The sequence below is a fragment of the Papio anubis genome, chromosome 11 (assembly GCF_008728515.1).
Source record: "Papio anubis isolate 15944 chromosome 11, Panubis1.0, whole genome shotgun sequence".
NCBI lineage: Eukaryota > Metazoa > Chordata > Mammalia > Primates > Cercopithecidae > Papio > Papio anubis.
The window spans coordinates 68,957,794-68,978,379 of NC_044986.1; the positions used below are offsets into that span (position 1 = coordinate 68,957,794).

Here is a 20,586-nt window from a genome sequence, read left to right on the forward strand (position 1 = left end):
TGCAGTGGTGTGATCTTGGCTCACTGCACCCTCCACCTCCTGGGTTCAAATGATTCTCAGGCCTCAGCCTCCCAAGTAGCTGGGATTACAGGCTTGCATCACTACACCTGGCTAATTTTTTTCTATTTTTAGTAGAGACAGGGTTTTGCCATGTTGGCCAGGCTTGAACTCCTGGCCTCAAGTGATCCTCTTACCTTGGCCTCCAAAAGTGCTGGGATTATAGGCATGAGCCACCATGCCCAGCCCATAGTGTTTTTTGTTTTTTTTTTTTAAACCTTTAAACATATACTTGGCTCATTGAAGTTATAAATATCCAAAAGAAACAAGTATGGCAGTCATTCTTATCCCTGGGAGATGCATTCTGAGATACTCAGTGGATGCCTGTAACCAAGAATAGTACTGAACCTATTTGCCATCACATGGAACATGTTTCTATTCAGGTCTTTCTTTTTTTTTGAAATGGAGTCTCACTCTGTCACCCAGGCTGGAGTGCAGTGGCACGATCTTGGCTCACTGCAACCTCCGCCTCCCTGGTTCAATTGATTCTCCTGTTTCAGCCTCCCTAGTAGCTGGGATTATAGGCACCCGCCACCACACCTGGCTAATTTTTGTATTCTTAGTAGAGACAGGGTTTCATCACGTTGGCCAGGCTGGTCTCAAACTCCTGATCCCAGGTGATCCTCCTGCCTCAGCCTCCTAAAGTACTGGGATTACAGACATGAGCCACCACGCCTGGCCTTTGTTCAGGTCTTTCCCTCACACATTTAAAGCCTATTCCATCTTAACTAAGCACTTATCACACACGGTGGCTATAATGAGATATATCAGCAAAATTAGCATAATTTTTTTTTCCTTCTTCATAATTTCCCAGCTAGGAGATTTATTCTTACCATAGATATTAGCAACCACAGCATACAATTTTTTCCTTTCCTTTACATTAAGTTGAGAACTTTCAACCTTTTAGGAAGTACTTTACAGCTTCTTTTGGCACATCTACATTGCCAGCATCACTACTCTTGTGCTTTGGGGCCATTAGTAAATAAAATAAAGGTTACTTAAACACAAGCACTCCAACAGTGAATCTGGTAACAGAGATGACTACTAAGTGACTACGGAGTGGGCAGTGCAGACAGCCTCTATATGCTGACAAAGAGATCATTCGTGTCTCCGTGGAGCAAGTGGGACCTCAGGAGATTTTATCACGCTACTCAGAAAGGCATGCAATCTGAAACTTACGAACTGTTTATTTCTGGAATTTTCCATTTAATATTTTTGAACTACAGTTGACTGCAGGTAACTGAAACTTCAGAAAGAGAAATTGCAGATAAGGGAGGACTACTGTACTCTTTACAAACTCTTCCAATTTTTGGAAAAGTCAAACTGAAAATCCCTAAGAAACTATCCACATTCTGCTTTGTAGAGGCAAAGTGGAAGTACAAAACTAGAGGAAATGTCACTGAACATCTCATTTTGTTTCTTGGATTTAATTAAATCAAGAGTCAAGCTTCATCATTTAGTTTACACTTCCCCAGAAAACAAAATAAACAAAACTGGGCTATCAGTGCAAAAAGAAACCTACTTTGCCAATGAGTGTTCTAGTTCCAGCAAGTGTTTGAAAGCCTTCTTGCCTTCTCGTCTCCTTTTCTGTAATATTTTGGCCAGGAAAGGAGCTGAGGCATGTCCCTTGATACAATTCTTTGTTGCATCAGACAGATTTCATTCTACTTCAGCGCTTTAAAAAGATGGGTAGAAAGATGTCAACTTGATGATTTAAAGGGTGGGTGACTCTAGAATCTCTTTAGGTACTTTTAATCATTTAGTTTAGTTATATATTTTTTAAAAAAACTCCTTGATATTTAACTTAATACCTTCTTCTTCTTTTTTTTTTTTTTTTTTTTGGTCTCTTTTTGTTTTGTTTTGTTTTTTAGACGAAGTCTCACTCTGTCACCCAGGCTGGAGTGCAGCAGTGTGATCGTGGCTCACTCCAACCTCCGCCTCCTGGGTTCAGGTGATGCTTGTGCCTCAGCCTCCCGAGTAGCTGGCATTATAGGTGTATGCCACCACGTCCGACTAATTTTCTGTTTTTTTGTTTTGTGTTTTTGGTTTTTTTTTCAGACAGAGTCGCGCTCTGTTGCCGAGACTGGAGTGCAATGGTGCGATCTTGGCTCACTGCAACCTCCACCTCCTGGGCTCAAGCAGTTCTCATTCCTCAGCCTCCCAAGTAGCTGGGATTACAGGGACGTGCCACCACACCTGGCTGATCTCTGTATTTTTAGTAGAAATGGGGTTTCACCATGTTGGCCAGGCTAGTCTTGTACTCCTGACCTCAGGTGATCCACCCACTCGGCCTCCCAAAGTGCTGGGATTACAGGCATGAGCCACCGCACTCGGCCTAATTTTCTGTATTTTTAGTAGAGATGGGGTTTTGCCATGTTGGCCAGGCTGGTTTCGAACTCCTGACCTCAGGTGATCCACCTGCCTCAGCCTCCCAAAGTGCTGAGATTACAGACGTGAGCCACTGCACCTGGCCTTGTCTCTATTCTTACTGACAGATGAGAATAATTATCATAGTTCTTTATATTTCCCTTTTTCTTTCTGATTGAACAAATCTAGTTAACTTCAATATTTTTTTCTTGAAGACTGAAATATAAACAGTGACTGAAATATAAATCAGTTACTGTTTTTTTTTTGTTTTTTTGTTTTTGAGACGGAGTCTCGCTCTGTCGCCCAGGCTGGAGTGCAGTGGCCGGATCTCAGCTCACTGCAAGCTCTGACTCCCGGGTTTACGCCATTCTCCTGCCTCAGCCTCCCGAGTAGCTGGGACTACAGGCGCCCGCCACCTCGCCCGGCTAGTTTTTTGTATTTTTTAGTAGAGACGGGGTTTCACCATATTAGCCAGGATGGTCTCGATCTCCTGACCTCGTGATCCACCCGTCTCGGCCTCCCAAAGTGCTGGGATTACAGGCTTGAGCCACCGCGCCTGGCCTAAATCAGTTACTGTTATCCTCTGAATCATACCTAATTTACCTTTAGATAATTGACACTCAGGCTTCTTAAAATGTAACAATTTTTTTTTTTTTTTTGAGATGGAGTTTCGCTCTTGTCACCCTGGAGTGTAATGGCATGAGACTGGAGTGCAATGGCATGATCTCAGCTCACTGGAACCTCTGCCTCCTGGGTTCAAGTGATTCTCCTGCCTCAGCCTCCCCAGTAGCTGGAATTACAGACATGTGCCTCCACGTCTGGCTAATTTTGTATTTTTAGCAGAGACAGGGTTTTGCCATGTTGACCAGGCTGGTCTCAAACTCCTGACCTCAGGTGATCTGCCTGCCTTGGCCTCTCAAAGTGGTGGGATTACAGGTGTGAGCCATTGTGCCCAGCCAAAACGTAACAATTTTATTGGTTATTTGATAAGCACGTGAATCCCAACTTATAAACAAGATCATCCTACAGACTGGAATTCTATTAGATGATACCTTTTCAGTGTCCTTGGCTTATATTCTGGAGTTGGCTGCTTCTTTCTTCTACAAATTAGTTTTTGCTTTTTTTGACATGACAGCTCCTTTCCCCCCTTATCCCTCTCAAATTAAAATTAACCATAATCTTTCAAATAATTTTCTAATACCTTTCAGTTTTGACTGACATCCTACCTGCTACAGTCATTAAGAAATCAATGAATATATTAACTGGAATTGGATTTGGCACCTATCTCCAAGGAACTCAACAGTTCTCAGTAGCCTTAGATGAAATTTTTAATAACCTTAAAAGAGAATTTTAAAAACCAACTCTATATTCTTGTCACTTTTAAGCCTGTTTTTTGAGTTCCCAAATAAAGAAAAAAGGGTAGAATGAGAAAAAAAAAAAGACCCAAATTAAAAAAGCATTAAAATAGCTACAAAATCCAGCAGCTAATAATTCTTTTGATTAAATATAATTAAATGGCTAGTTTAGGTAGTATCTTGCAAGTACAAAAGAACAGTGTATTTCTTCACAGTCATAAGATTTGAGTGGCAAAGAAACTGGTAAAAGATGATTCTGAAGAAGGTAGACTGTACATATTCCAGAAATGTGGTCTTTTTCTGTCTCTAAAATTCAGAAAATTTTATTTTTCTTTAGAGTCCCAAATAAATCAGGCACAGAAATGCCATTTCAGACTAAAATTAATAACTTAATCAGACAAAGAACAGAAATAGTGTAAATAGTTCAGTCTGAAAGACAGTGTGAAGTAGACCCGAGTTGGAATCCTACTTCTCCCATATAATAGTCCTGTGACTTTTACCTCTTTGTGTTTCAGTTTCTACATCCAGAACATGGGTAAAATATCACTAAACCTGACAGGGTTGTTGAGAATTAAAATAAAGAAGGCATATAAAGTGCCTGGCTCATAGTAGGTACTCAATAAATGATCATGAACTTATCCCTTTTCTCTGACCCCTCTGGAAATTAAGTTTGACAGATAAATAGCACTCTCTTCACTTTCAAAGCTACTGTGATGAGAAAAAGACAGAAATAACTAAATGGAACAATAAATCTCCTGCATCTGAAGTTTTAAAGTAGGTAAGTAATGAAATGAAACTAGTGAGAGATGGATAGAAAGAATGGTGGAATTATAAAACCCATACAAAAGTTATTAAGATACTATGAATCATTTCTTTTTCCTCTTGGCTGTGATGATGAGATTATATTTCATACTCAATGAGTGGAGAAATTACCTAACCTTAGAAAAGTAAAATTAAAAGTGTTTCATAAAAACAAAAATTGCTGCCATTTTCCAGATGTTTTATCAGAAAACAATTTCAAAATGAAAGTAAGGCCTTTCCATCACCCACGTGAGATGACCTATTTATATGCCCGCCACCGTGCTAGGTGGCAGTGGGTATCAATGGGAAGGTGAACACACTTATTAAAGGCACAGTGCATGCCAGGTGGTGTTAGGTATGAAATATTTTATTAGTTTGCTAAGGCTCCCATAGCAAAATACTACAGACTGGGACTTTTTCTCATAGGTTCTGGAGGCTATACAAGTGTAAGTTCAAGGGGCCAGCAGGGTTGGTTTCCTCTGAGGCTTCTCTCCTTAGCATACAGATGACTGCCCTCTGCCTGCCTCTTCACGTGATTGTCTCTTGGGTCTTTTTGTTGTGCCCAAATTTCTTCTTATAAGGACACCAATCAGGTTGGATTAGGGCCCACTCTCACCCCTCATTTAACGCAATCACCTCTTTAAAGACCTTATCTCCAAGTAAAGTCATATTCTGAGATACTGGGAGTTGGGACATCAACATAGGAATTTTGGAATTTTGAGGGGATACAATTCAGCCCATTACAAACATCATCTCACTTAACCATTGCCCTGTTTTACAAATGAGGAGCCAGGCTCTGAAAGAATAAATAACCCGTCAAATGTCACATAGCCAGTAAGTGGTGGAATCACAATTTTAACCAAGACCTCATTAGCACTAAAGCCTATACTCTTGCTGCTAGTTACGCTTCCTCAAAGAAGTACAAATGTAGTTGGGAAGACACAGTACTGACTGATGAAATTTTACATAAGGAGGTCATCAATAAGAAGGTACTTTTCTACTGGACGTCTTGGTCCATTTTCTGCTGGTATAAAAGAATACCACAGATTGGATAATTGATAAAGAATAAGTTTATTTGGCTCTTGGTCTTGTAGGCTGGGAAGTCCAAGAGCATGGCACCAATATCTGGCAGGGGTCCTTTCATGGTGGATGGGCAAGCAAGCATGTAAGACAGAGGGTAAATGGGGGCCAAACTTATCCTTTTACCAGGAGCCCACTACCACAGTAATAGCCACTTTCATGATAATAACATTAAAGCATTTATGATAGCAGAGCCCTCATGACCTAATCACCTCTTAAAGGCCCTGCCTCTTAACAGTGATATAACAGCAATTAAATTTCCAATACATGAACTTTGGTTGGGGGTGGTGTATAATGAAACCATAGCACTAGACTTATGCCATGATATGGAAAGAATGGATTCAGTATTACTAGCCACTTACAGAACACTTACTACATGTTAGGTGGCATTCTTTCACAAGAGTCTATTGGTCTCCTCACATGAGGAACTGCTGACTGACAAACAGGAACAGTCTTGGCACATCTTGGCCCAAAGTCTACAAATAGTCCCACATCAACGTCAAACAAAAGAGAGCCTTCTAGAGTATCTTAGATACGACTGTCTTTTACATCTCTTTTCTTCTGCATTTGGGTGTAGGCCATGTGTAGGAACATATGTATGAAACTCCTAATCTGCTTTATAATATTTTCCCTCATGGACATTCTACGCAATATGGTTTTTTTTTTTTTTTGAGACGGAATCTCGCTCTATCATCAGGCTGGAGTGCAGTGGCACAATCTTGGCTTACTGCAACCTCCACCTTGTTGGTTCACGATTCCCCTGCCTCATCCTCCTGAGTATCTGGGACTACAGGCAGGCGCCACTATGCCCGGCTAGTTTTTTGTATTATTAGTAGAGATGGGGTTTCACCACGTTGGCCAGGATGGTCTCAATCTCCTGACCTCATGATCCACCCACCTCGGCCTCCCAAAGTGCTGGGATTACAGGCATGTGCCACCCGTGCCCAGCCTTCTACGCAATATGTTAGTGGGCTTTCAACTCTATACATTTCAGTATGCAAGACAAAAGTCCTATGCTCTGTTTCTCTAGGGTCTCAATTGTGTTTCTTTTTTTTTTTGAGACGGAGTCTTGCTCTGTCACCCAGGCTGGAGTGCAGTGGCCGGATCTCAGCTCACTGCAAGCTCCGCCTCCCGGGTTTACGCCATTCTCCTGCCTCAGCCACTTCGCCCGGCTAGTTTTTTGTATTTTTTAGTAGAGACGGGGTTTCACCGTGTTAGCCAGGATGGTCTCGATCTCCTGACCTCGTGATCCACCCGTCTCGGCCTCCCAAAGTGCTGGGATTACACGCTTGAGCCACCGCGCCTGGCCCTCATTTGTGTTTCTAGGAATAAGTGATGGTTTAGATTGTGGTCAGGCTGGCACCTGCTCAGCCCTCTGGTTGACCCTGTATTGTTTTTGCTAAAAGTTTTTTTTTTTGTTTTTATTTATTTATTTTTCTCTTTTTTTGTTTTTGTTTTTGCTAAAAGTATTACCCTAGCTTGTGCTTCTTTAACTACATTTTTTTGGCCCTACACTCTGTTTAATTGTAATTATATTATTAATAAGGTAAATCACTTACATTCCCAGATTATGTTACAAATACTCCCAAAGAAGACCAGTCTGGGTATATATGCGTACTAGGGAGGCAAGGCATATGACTTGAACCCTAGTACATACTAACCCTTATACAAACATTGTTAGATGAGGTCTACTTCTTTCTTCTATACTCTGAGGAGTATATTGGAATATTCTCATAAGAATGTAAACTTCACAAAGGTAAGCACTATGCCTTTGTGTGTGTGTGTGTGTGTGTGTATATTGTAACATATCTAGTATATTTTATATATAAAAATACCCAATATAAATCAGTGAACAAAATAAAATTCACTGCCTCAGAAGTATCTATTTTCCCTAGGGTAAAAATAGTAATGTTACTATTTCCAAATAAAGCTCTGGAAGCATAACACTTAAATGCTATTGGACATACATTTTCTTCATTCTGTGAAGTTATATTTTGAACTCCATGATCTGCTACAGTTTACTGTGGCAAGGTAGCTGGCAAAAAACAACAGTACTGTGGTTATTCTGAAGATAGAGCCCTCTATGTACAACTAGACAAAAGGAAAACTTCACTAACTAGAATATTTAGAAACTGAGGTATTACGATTAATTTATGACTAATTTTCTGGTTTACTGAGAGCTGACCAGATAATGTCTTTTGCTTCTATTATTGTTGAAATCTTTTCAAGTGATTTTCTAGGCTGATGTGTCACATTCTTCTGCATGCAATGAAGAAAAAACCCTTTAAAGTCTAAGCACTTAACCTTTCCTGATACTTACTTAGCCTTGAGCTTTTCACTAGACAGAGAAAGCTATCTATCCAGCTGTGCAAAGGAAGTTAGAATAGGGAAGCTGTGTTTGGTTCATGTAAAGGTACTGAATAAAAGAAAATCCTATACAATATTTACTTAAGAAAAATAAAAAAGAAAAAAAGGAATAGGGAAGCTGCAAAGCTTTTCAACATGGCAAACATTTACTGACCTTAGACTTTAAGTGAAACAATGCATAACAAAACCAATTTTACCACAGGCTAATTGATAAAGATGAGAGTTAATTTCCTATGGCATATTTCTGGTCACAAAAACATCACCATGGCTGGGCATGGTGGCTCACACCTGTAATCCCAGCACTTTGGGAGGCCGAGATGGGCAGATCACCTGAGGCTGAGAGTTCAAGTCCAGCCTGGCCAACATGGTAAAGCCCCGACTGTACTAAAAATACAAAAATTAGCTGGGCATGGTGGGGCACGCCTGTGATCCCAGCTACTCAGAAGGCTGAGGCAGGAGAATCGCTTGAACCTGGGAGGTGGAGGCTGCAGTAAGCAGAGACTGTGCCACTGCACTCCAGCTTGGGAGAGAGAGCAAGACTCCATCTCAAAATAAAAACAAAAGCATCACCAAAATTCTAAATAAAGACCCAAAACACTTCTAGTAGTAAACACTGAAATAAATGTGAGCTATATATAGATCTAAGAAAGATTGATAAAAACAAGTAAGATAGTCATTCACCCAATTTTTAGTGAATTATTAGATGTCGGTGGTCATAGTGGTGGTGGGTTAAATCAAGAAATAAATGTTTGCAAAGTGAAAATTGTAATAAGTACCTCCTCCTACCATGAAGTTCAAACATAAACAATAACCAATATGGCAGGCTCACTGAGAGCTTTTGAACTGCATTGTTTATCATCTACTTTATGAGTTTTTATTTCACAATAATTTGCATTCTTTCATTTTCTAACATGCTTATTCCAGTTCAGGATGGAGGATGATCAGAGACTATCCTGGCTGCTCTGGGTGCAAAGCAGGAACCCAACCCAGACAAGATACCGTTCCATCTAAGGGCACACACCCACTCACTTAGACTGGGACCATTTAGACACGCCAGTGCACTGAATATGTACATCTTTGGGATATGAGAGGAAACTGGAGTACTCAGGGAAACTCAAGCAGACAGGGAACTCCGCACAGACAGAGGCTCTAGGGGGAAATCGATTTGTTCCCATTCATCGATGTTACAACAAAACGACATTGAACGAAACAACACAATTGAGACAAGTGGGTGGAAAAGCTGAAATCATATATAAGAACCTTGGGGAAACATTGGAAAGCAGATACAGAAGTAACATATATAGTTTAAAAACAACATAGCACCTTTCTCCAATATTTTCACCTGTTTTAGTTACAGTATTTAATGTTTCGAAATTCCAAATAATATTAAGGTAGGGCGTGTGTTAAAAGAAAAAGAGAGGCTGGGTGTGGTGGCTCATACTTGTAATCCCAGCACTATGGGAGGCCAAGACAGGAGGATCATGTGAGGTCAGGAGTTCAAGACCAGTGTGGCCAACATGGTGAAACTGCATCTCTACTAAAAATACAAAATTAGCCAGGTGTGGTGGCACATGCCTGTAATTCCAGCTACTTGGGAGGCTGAGGCAGGAGAATTGCTTGAACCTGGGATGTGGAGGTTGCAGTGAGCCAAGATCATATCATGCCACTGCACTCCACCCTGGCTGACAAAGCAAGACTGCCTAAAAAAAAAAAAAAAAAAAAAAAGAAAAAAGAAAGAAGAAGAAAAAGAGGTTGGGAAACACCAGTGTAAGGGAATTTTTTAAAATGTCAAGAAATCAGAGACTAGATTTTTTGTCTCCAGACAAAAAAATACATATAGAAGGCAGTTGATGAATGTTTTGAATGGAATAAATATCCAGAATAGCAAGATGGTCTAAACTTTAAATGGAAAAGTAAACTTGTAAATCCCCAAACACAGTAAGATACCTTTGCAACTCTCAGCAACATTGCCTTAAATAATTAAAGAGACAGGATCTCACTGTGTTGCCCAGGCTGCTCTCAAACTCCCGGGCTCAAGCGATTCTCCTACCTTAGCCTCCCAGGTAGTTGGGACTACAGGTGTGTGCCACTGTGCCTGGTTAAGCACATACATTTTATATTAAGCACACATATTTTTATTCTGACATTTTGTGTTTCCAGCTCTTACTACCTTTGCAATTATCCATCCTTCTTCATCTCCATCTTCTGGTGTCTTCCACGTGATAAACAAAAAAGCAGGAATATATGCTCAGATTGAGAACTGCTGTGACCCCTGAGTTTCTTTCTCCACAAACTGAGCATACAAAGACAGCTAAGATTTTCAATTTAGAGGTTTTTGGTTTCCGATTGAAAACCAAGTGTTTCGAAGAAACACTTCACTTCATGACATTTTCACGGAACATATTGTTTCCTATCTGCTGTCAGTTTATAAATCACTGATAAGCTCCAAACCAATCAGTTCTCACAGCTAGAGGGAAATGGAAAGAATGTCTATAGCATAGGCCCTCCTGCCCATCAGCTCCACACGTGGTGGATCTGCTAAGTCTAAGGAAGACCTACCTCGAGCTTCAGAACATCATGCTGAAGTTTACGCTGAAATTCGAGGAAGTTTTTGATTGTCAGCTTTCCCTTCAGATCAGCTCCAAAAAAGTAGGTTGTGAGGGCTGAACACAAGCCAGACTTGAGGGTGTTGCCAGTAGTCGGACGATCTCTGTGGCGCATACCCATACTGGTTTGGGAGCGAATGATGCTCTGAACCTAATACAGAATCAAACCCACATCCAGAAAAATATTAGGAAGTGAAAAAACATAAACATAGAAAAGTAAGAATCATAACTATTGTTTACTATTTGCCTACTCTGTATTATAATTCTCTCTTTTAATGTTTACAACAATTTTTTTTTTTTTTGAGACAGAGTCTCTGTCACCCAGGCTGGAGTGCAGTGGTATGAAATTAGCTCACTGCAACCTCTACCTCCTGGGTTCAAGCAATTCTCGTGTCTCAGCTTCCTGAGTAGCTGGGACTACAGGTGCACACCATCATGCCTGGCTAATTTTTTGTATTTTAATAGAGACGGGGTTTTACCATGTCGGCCAGGCTGGTCTTGAACTCCTGACCTCAAGTCATCCTCCCACCTTGGTCTCCCAAAGTCCTGGGATTGCAGGCATGAGCCACCGCACCCAGCCTACAATAATCTTATAGGTCCTGCCTGTAATCCCAGCACTTTGGGAGGCCGAGACGGGCGGATCATGAGGTCAGGAGATCGAGACCATCTTGGCTAACACAGTGAAACCCCGTCTCTACTAAAAAATACAAAAAACTAGCCGGGCGAGGTGGCGGGCACCTGTAGTCCCAGCTACTCGGGAGGCTGAGGCAGGAGAATGGCGCAAACCCGGGAGGCGGAGCTTGCAGTGAGCTGAGATCCGGCCACTGCACTCCAGCCCGGGCGACAGCGCGAGACTCCGTCTCAAAAAAAAAAAAAAAAATCTTATAGGTCCTATTATTATCCTTGTTTTACAAACAAGATTGAAGCACACAGAATTAAATAACTTGCTCAAGGTCAAATGGCTGGCAAGTAGTAGAATTAGGGTTCTAACACAGGCAGCCTGACAACTTTACAATTGGGATCCTCTTAGAAAATCTCTGTTCAGAAAAGGATGAATATTTGTTTTTGAGACTCAAAAACTCTCTCACGGCTGGGCGCAATGGCTCACGCCTACAATCTCAGCACTTTGGGAGGCAGAGGTGGGTGGATCACCTGAGGACAGGAGTTTGAGACCAGCCTGGCCAACATCGTGAAACCCCATCTCTACTAAAACCACAAAAAGTAGCCGGGTGTGGTGGGGGTGCCTATGATCCCAGCTACTCAGGAGGTTGAGGCAGGAGAATCACTTGAACCAGGGAGGTGGAGATTGCAGTGAGCCGAGACTGCACCCCTGCACTCCAGCCTAGGTGACAGAGCAAGACTCCATCTCAAAAAAAAAAAAAAAAAAAAAAGACGGTCTTGCTCTGTCATACAGGCTGGGGTGCAATGGCACAATCATAGCCCACTGCAACTTCAAATTCCTCCGCTAAGGTGATCCTCCCACCACAGCCTCCAGAGTAGCTAGGACTATACGCACATACCACCAATCCCAGCTAATTTTTTTTTTCCCCTGTAGAGAGAGGGTCTCATTCTGTTGCCCAGGTTGGTTTCAAACTAGCCTCAAGTGGTCCCCCCACACCTCCACCTTCCAAAGTGCTGGGATTATAAGCACAAGTGATCATGCCCAGCCCAGTTTCTTACCTTACATAATGTACCTGATACTTTCTCCCACTTCCTGGAATATTTGCCCTCTTCCTCATTTTGAGAATACAAAAAATGCTTTTTCCTATACATACAGTTTTTCTGTTTTGAAACCACATCTGGCAATCATAACAACTGTATCTGGAGAAGTACCATGGCTCCTCAATGGCAGAAGTTCTATGGAAATGTAATCTATTCCTGGGATTTAGAAGAAATTGTCACTTACTGTAGTCAAAGGTATGGTACCATTTTTCCTTCTCTTATAGAAATCCTGTGGCCGAGCGCGGTGGCTCAAGCCTGTAATCCCAGCACTTTGGGAGGCCGAGACGGGCGGATCACGAGGTCAGGAGATCGAGACCATCCTGGCTAACACGGTGAAACCCCGTCTCTACTAAAAAAAATACAAAAAACTAGCCGGGCGAGGTGGTGGGCGCTTGTAGTCCCAGCTACTCGGGAGGCTGACGCAGGAGAATGGCGTAAAACCCGGGAGGTTGCAGTGAGCTGAGATCCGGCCACTGCACTCCGGCCTGGGTGACAGAGCAAGGCTCCATCTCAAAAAAAAAAAAAAAAAATCCTTTAAGAAAATATGTAGTCCTTGTATTCTGGAACTGCCTAGCACATAGCAGCTTTTTGGTATATGTTGAATTGCCATAATTTAGCTTCCCAGCTAGAGGCATTATCACCTAATTTATGTTGGGGAATCAGAGCAACCGTGACCTTAATGGTATGTTCAAATAATTAATTACATTTAGAGTGAAAACAAACAAACAAAACCAACCCACCTGTTCAAAGAATAATTTTGAGAAATGACATTTTAGGTACTTCAAAAATTGGAATAGCCTCTGAGTATACTGACCAGGGCTAAGGTAACTCCAAGGCACATGAACATATATTTTAAGTATTAATATATTTAAAGGAACTCTCCAGGACAACTTGCCTGTTCAAACTCCTCCATATCTACTTCTCCATCTCCATTCAAATCAAACATCTTGAAGGCAATTTCAAAATTTCTCTGAGGAGCTGCAGAGGAGAGAAAAAAAGATATTTAGACGGCATTGACCGAAAATAAATCCCTTTTTAAAGAAAAACAAAAGGCTAAGCACTATAATGTAGTATCAAAGTCACCGTAAAAGTGACTGAGTCAAAGTCTCAGTAAATGGAAAATGATACCGCATTTATTGAGATCACCCTTTTACTCCTTGAAACCAAAGAAGAGTAGTACTATGGCCAGAAAGATGGCACTTGTCTATCTTTTTGTTTCAACGTTCTTTGTCTTAAATGGTTTAGCTTTGCTTTCAGAGACACCATCTTGACCTCCTCACTCCAGTTCTGCATGGGCAACTTCATTTCAGGTTCTTTGCAGCTAGCCACTTGTATGCCCGTAAATCCCAGCTTAGACCTCTCTCTGCTGAGCTTTAGACCCATATTTCCAACTGTCTCCTGAACATCTTCATCTGCATAAGCTGAGACCCCTTGAATTTAGCAGATCCCATCCAAACTCATTTTATTAAACTATGACAGTTTTTAGGAGCTACACAGAGTAGATTTGGACTGTGCATGAGGAAAAAAAAACCAGCTCATTTAATATGGTCAACAATGTTTACACCTCAGGACCTGATTAGAACAATAAGACCCTACACAAAGTTTATTACTGTACACCTTTCACTTAGGTTTCCATAACAATCTTTGCTACTAGGATACAGAGCTATATTAGGTCTGTTCTGGTTACAAGTCTGTTTCCGTAATATTATTCCACCATTAACAATCATGATAATAATAACAACTCTACACTGTTTCCTGAAGCACATTTTTTCTACTTTGTTTTAGTAAAGAGAAAAAAATATCTTTTTCTAGGTGTAATGAGTCACATAATCAGATAAACACTAGCTGTCCTGAGACTTTCATTGGTTGATTTCATGGCTTTTTCTCTCACTGTTCTTTAATAGAAAATGCATAAGGAATGGTACAGGTAGGAATGGTTGAACTTTTTACATCTATTTGCTCTCTTTCTTCATGCCATGCAAGCTACACAGTAGTCTGAGCCCGTCATGCTGTCATTTCTTTTCACTCTCAACTCATGACAGCTAACTAATCATTAAGTTCTATAATTTCTGCCTTCTTCAGGTATCTCAAATGTGTTCCCTCCTCTCCATTACCACTGCTATCACCGCAGTTCACATTTTCAGCATTTACAAGAGCTTCTGATCATCTCTGAAGCTGGCATTTATTTTCCAATTCATTCTTCACACAGTAGCTGGAGAAGTCCTTTATAATTGCTTGATTGTGTCACTCTCCTGCTTAAAACCTTCAGTGGCTTCATATTTTCTGCCATTGTTACATTGTCATAGTTTAATCTTCTAGAGAAATAAGAAATATATCTGCTTCCTCATTTATGTGATGGCCCTCTGAATACATATAAACTTTATCATGTCTCTACAAAGGCTTCTTAGAACTTACTTCTAAAACTTCAACATCATAATAGCCCTCTTCTGGGGAGTACTTTAAATGGTCAATACCCCCCAAAAATGCACTACCCTAAATACAGTTAATTTTGGACATGACATCTTTTCTAGAAATAGGAGGACGGGGCCGGGCGTGGTGGCTCACACCTGTAATTCCAGCACTTTGGTAGGCTGAGGCTGGCAGATCACCTGAGGTCAGGAGTTTGACAAGCCTGACCAACATGGTGAAACCCTGTCTCTACTAAAAACACAAAAATTAGCTGGGTGTGGTGGTGGGCACCTGCAATCCCAGCTACTCAGGAGGCTGAGGCAGCAGAATCGCTTGAACCTGGGAGACAGAGGTTGCAGTGAGCTGAGATTGCGCCATTGTACTCCATCCTGGAAAACAAGAGTGAAACTCTGTCTCAAACACACACACACACACACACACACACACACACACACACACACACAAAGGCTGGGTGTAGTGGCACACGCCTGTAATCCCAGCACTTTGGGAGGCCGAGGTGGGCAGATCACGAGGTCAGGGGTTCGAGATCAGCCTGGCCAACATAGTGAAACCTCATCTCTACTAAAAATACAAAAATTAGCCGGGCATGGTGGCGTGTGCCTGTAGTCTCAGCTACTTGGGAGGCTGAGGCAGGAGAATTGCTTGAACCTGGGAGGTGGAGGTTGCAGTGAGCCAAGATCGAGCCCCTGCACTCCAGCTTGGGCAACAGAGTGAGACTTCATCTCAAACAAAAAAAAAAAAAAAAAAAGAAAGAAATAGCAAGACTGTTTCTTTGCAAACCAATGGACTAGCATTATTATGAGGTATTAGTGTCTTGCTTTCTATATAACATTAGGGTTGGAGAATGGAGAAGAAAACCTTGTAAGATTAGATTTCCCCCCACTCCCCAAAAAATGCCCCTCCCTCCATCCTTCTGAATATTTCAAGGTATGATGGCTAGGCACAGTCTGAAGGAAATCTTTCTGCCTCTCCCACAGAGTGGGAAAATGTTTCCATGGTATGATATGTTGTAGCTGTAGCATAGCATCTCCATGGGATGATTTAGTTTCAGAAAAGAAAAAAAAAGATTATTTTATATTATTGATATGTTATTATATTACTAAGAATATTGGCTGGGCGTGGTGGCTCACGCCTGTAATCCCAGCACTTTGGGAGGCCGAGGCGGGTGGATTCCGAGGTCAGGAGTTCAAAACCAGCCTGACCAACATGGCAATACCCTATTTCTACTAAAAATATAAAAATTAGCTGTGCGTGGTGATGTGTGCCTGTAATCCTAGCTACTCAGGAGGTTGAGGCAGGAAAATTGCTTGAGCCCATGAGGCGGAGGTTGCAATGAGCCGAGATTGTGCCACTGCATTCCAGCCTGGGTGACAGAGCAAGACTACGTCTCAAAACAAAACAAAACAAAAAAACGAATATTATATTATCATCTTAAACACACTTAAGCAACAGCAGACCAATTTTCTTTTTATAAACCTAATTGGCTTGTTGAAGTCTGATTTCATTTCTGGTAGTAACTATTTTACCAGTATTCTGAAAATCTGTTAGCCTTTTCTGCATTTTTAAAGTTTCATGGTAAGTGCCATGTTAACACTTATAGCTAACAGAATGATGAAAGAAATGCACAAAGTCGAGAATATTCCTTTTTATAATATAATGTACTTATATTAAGAGGTGGGTCTTTTTTTTTTTTTTTTTTTTTTTGAGACAGAGTCTCGCTCTGTCACCCAGGCTGGAGTGCAGTGGCGCGATCTCAGCTCATTGCAAGCTCTGCCTCCCGGGTTCACACCATTCTCCTGCTTCAGCCTCCCAAGTAGCTGGGACCAAAGGCACCCGCCATCACGCCCGGCTAATTTTTTGTTTTTAGTAGAGACGGGGTTTCACCCTGTTAGCCAGGATGGCCTCTATCTCCTGACTTTTTGATCTGCCTGCCTCGGCCTCCCAAAGTGCTGGGATTACAGGCGTGAGCCAGTGCGCCTGGCCAAGAGGTGGGTTTTACTATGATGCCCAGGCTGGAGTGCAGTAGCTATTCACAGGTGCATTTGTAGCACACTGCAGCCTTGAATTCCTGGCCTCAAATGTTCCTCCTGCCTTACCTTCCCAAGTAGCTGGGTCTACACGTGCCTGCCACCATTGTGCCTGGCTAAAGTTACATGTTTTACATTTAATTTTTACACACAGTTAACTGTGTAGTAAAGGCATATTTGGCCAGTCGTGATGGCTCATGCTTATAATCCTAGCACTTTGGGAGTGCCAAGGTGGGAGGATTACTTGAGGCCTGGAGTTCAACACCAGCCTGGGCAACACAGGGAGACCCTGTTTCTAATAAAATAAAAAAAAATACACAAATATGTACATATATACATCATACACATGCACACACACACACGCACACACACAGAGGCATATTTATGTCAGACAGGGCATAATGGGACTAATACCCGCAGTTAATAAATTTAACTGTTACCCTTTCTGCTGCAACTCACAAGCACCAAAGTCAGGCTTGCCCTCATTTTTCCTTTGCATAATTATCTATTGGCTAAAACATCCATCATTAATGCTGAAACCTGAGGTCAATGAAGAGAGTAACTATGGCATTTTGCCCTGGAATCAGGCAAATACCTTTTTTTTTTTTTTTTTGAGACAAGATCTTGCTCTGTCACCCAGGCTGAAGTGCAGTGGCGCAACCATAGCTCACTGTAACCTTGAGCTCCTGGGCTCAAGCAATTCTCCCGCCTAAATCTCTTAAGTAGCTAGGATGACAGGCATATGCCACCAGGTCCAGGCAATTTTTTAACTTTATTTTTTATAGAGATGGGATCTAGCTATGTTGCTCAGGCTGGTCTTGAACTCCTGGGCTCAAACAATCTTCCCACTTTGACCTCCCAAAGTACTGGGATTACAGGGATGAGCCACTGTGCCTAGCTTAGGCAAATACTTATTCCTGAAATGGCAGGATCTGAAATGACAAAAAAATAAAAAATTCATATGGAGCCAGCTGGCTGCCCAGACAGAACCTGGGCTTCAGGGTGTAGTTGCCCAGGCAGCCAGAGACTGTGGTGGTTGTGGGCTGAGGCCAGCAAAAAGGATATCAATCAGTCCACTTCAGATTGAGACTCAATCTGGGTGTGTGCCCCCTGCCCTGGTGGCATGTGACCCAATCCTGGCCAGCCCCAGCACCATCCTCCCTGAGCCTGAGACATGGTTCTTCATCTGAGGCATTATGAAGGCCACAGAGTCTTCCTCATGAGCAGCATCCCTCCTGGAAGCAGCCAGCTGGGGCTCTCTTGGTGGCAGAGATGGAGAGAAGCAGAACTACTGCTGTCACTCTGCAGTGCCTGTGGGACTTTAAAGGCTGGTTGAAGTCTTTGGTTCCCTGAATAGCACCTTAGATTTCCTTGTATCCAGAACAGAGTTCATGCCCTTTACACTGTATTTATATATACAATATAAATATATACATAACATATATTTTATATGTAATTTATATATATGTATTTTTTACAGAGTCTTGTTCTGTCGCACGGGTTGAAGTGCAGTGGCGTGATTTTGGCTCACTGCAACCTCCGCCTCCTGTGTTCAAGCGATTCTCCTGCCTCCGCCTCTCGAGTAGCTGGGATTATAGGCATGCGCCACCATGCCTGGCTAATTTTTGTATTTTTAGTAGAGACGGGGTTTCACTATGTTGCCCAGGCTGGTCTCAAGCTCCTGACCTCAAGCGATCCGCCCACCTTGGCCTCCCACAGTGCTGGGATTACAGGCATGAATCACCATGCCTGGCCCCTTTTCCCTAATTCTAAAGTAAAACAGAAAGAGGGCAGTTATCTCGGGGAGCCACCGGGTCCTTTTAGCCATGAAGGCAGTGAAACTGCCCCACTTCTAGGAGACCCCAGCTGGGGCCAGCAATAGCCTCAATAACCATAATAGCCAGAAGCAGATGGCTGGAGGGGGTCTTGCTTGGCTGGCTTCTGGTCTTTCAGCTTCTGGTCAATGTGTGGCTTCTGTGCCTTCTGTCTGTGTTGCCAGTAGTGCTGGGAGGATGGCTGGGCTCCAATGCCACTGTCTGGGGGCTGCAGGTCAACTGCACCTAGAATGCTTCATCCCAATGGCTGCTTGCTCTCCAAGCCCTGAGGCAGAAAAGCAGCTGGAACAGGAGATCAACCACATTATCCAGATGATGATTCAGGACTTTGGGTAATTCTGATATTGCTTAGTAAGCCAGCCACTGAGCAAGCATGGAGGAAGCATGGAGGCCATGAAAGGGCTGGTTCAGGAACTTAGGAGGAGGATGGGCATGGTGGGACAGTCATGCGCTTCCCCAGAGGATTGTGATTCTGTGGTTGTCACCCGCAGAGCTATATTCAGGCAAAGAAGTCCACTGCAGGGAAGTGGAGTGATACAGTAGAACCCTGGGAGGCTTACTGCTGGGCTACTGCTGGGCTACTGCTGGGCTTCTGCCCCACATCCTGCTGTGCACAGCCCCAGTACTGAAGTCACCTATTGTGGATTTGTTGCTTCAGAAAAACAACAAAAAACAAAAAAACCACATAGACTATAATTGGTTACAAAGGACACTGTGTTATTCAATACAATTAAAATCGATGTTCTTTCTTCTGGTTGTGCTAGAATTATAATTTAAAACACTGTTAACAATGTTTTGATTGTACCATAAGTTTTAGTTTCAAACCATTTAGTGATTTAACATGCTCAAACAAGAGTAAATTAGACTATTTCCTAAATATGTTTTCTGTGGTTGTGCAGCTGTATACTCCCATTAAACTGCACTACAGGGGGACCAGACTACATAATGTACAACAGCATTCTGCCATTTGATAAAATGGTAAGAAGTTTTCATGGCTAACTTTCGGAATACAATATCCAGAAATTTCCTTAGTGGGAGAACAAGACAATAAGGCAATCTGAAGTAGTTAAAATTAATGATATATAAATGCATTAATCTAGTTCTTCTTAGCCCTGCTCCTTTAACGCAGAATTGAAAAAAATTCTCCTGGTGAAATGATGAATGCCAAGGACAAAAAACAGTAATAATAATAATCCTCAGTCATTCAGGAGGAAAAGAAATTAGTTATCAGGAAGAAGAAAGTATTAGGTTGTATCATAATTCTCCACAACACTTGAAAACTACAGAGCAAGTTCCAAAGAGTCTTGAGGGACAACAACTGTAATCTAAGAATTCCATAAAAGCAAAGTCAGGCTATGTGCAGTGGCTCATGCCTGCAATCTTAGCACTTTGGGAGGCTGAGGTAAGCAGATTGCTTGAGCTCAGGAGGTCAGAGGATCACCTGAACCTGGGGAGGTTGAGGCTGCAGTGAGCTGTGATCATGTCACTGTGCTCTGGTCTGGGCAACAGAGTGAGACCCTGTCTACCTCCCCTCTTCTAGGCCCCTCCTCAAAAGTGAAGTCATCATTTACCTACATTAGCAACAGCAGATATTCTTAGACATGCAAGGACTTTGAAATTATATGATCCACATAACCTTCCTAATAAAAATTCCACAAGAAACAGTAACAAAAGTCTGGGACAAGGGCTGGGAAACTATGTTGGTAACCTGCTGGCTAGCTATTTGTGTATGTATTGTCTACAGCTGCCTTTGAGTTACAAGGGCAGAATCGAGTAGTTGTGACAGAGACATTATCACCCACAAGCCTAAAATATTTGCTATCTGGCCCTTTAAGAAAAAGTCTGCCAATCCTACTGAGAAAATTCTTAAGCAAACAAGAAGAAAAATTAATCAAAATAAAGAAATAAAGACAGGAAAATGAGGTAAATTAAGATATGA

At 42.0% G+C, this 20,586-nt stretch overlaps 1 protein-coding gene and 1 long non-coding RNA gene across 8 annotated transcripts in view; one reads left to right on the top strand and one right to left on the bottom strand.

The window, feature by feature from the left end:
- Positions 1-18,310, top strand: part of LOC116269449 — a 29,303-nt gene extending 10,993 nt beyond the window's left edge. Inside the window, exons 2-3 of the long non-coding RNA XR_004176972.1 lie at positions 12,411-12,550; positions 18,293-18,310. This is a non-coding gene — a long non-coding RNA (uncharacterized LOC116269449). The remainder of the gene's footprint in view (positions 1-12,410; positions 12,551-18,292) is intronic.
- The window catches only part of MICU1 (mitochondrial calcium uptake 1), a 264,855-nt gene that overhangs the window by 90,594 nt on the left and 153,675 nt on the right, over positions 1-20,586 (bottom strand). For all 7 annotated transcript variants that reach the window (XM_031652265.1, XM_031652264.1, XM_017962952.2 and 4 more), the window contains 2 exons: positions 13,251-13,333; positions 10,587-10,784 (listed from right to left, as the gene is read on the bottom strand). In XM_031652265.1, coding sequence (XP_031508125.1) covers positions 10,587-10,784; positions 13,251-13,333 — 281 coding nt within the window. The remainder of the gene's footprint in view (positions 1-10,586; positions 10,785-13,250; positions 13,334-20,586) is intronic.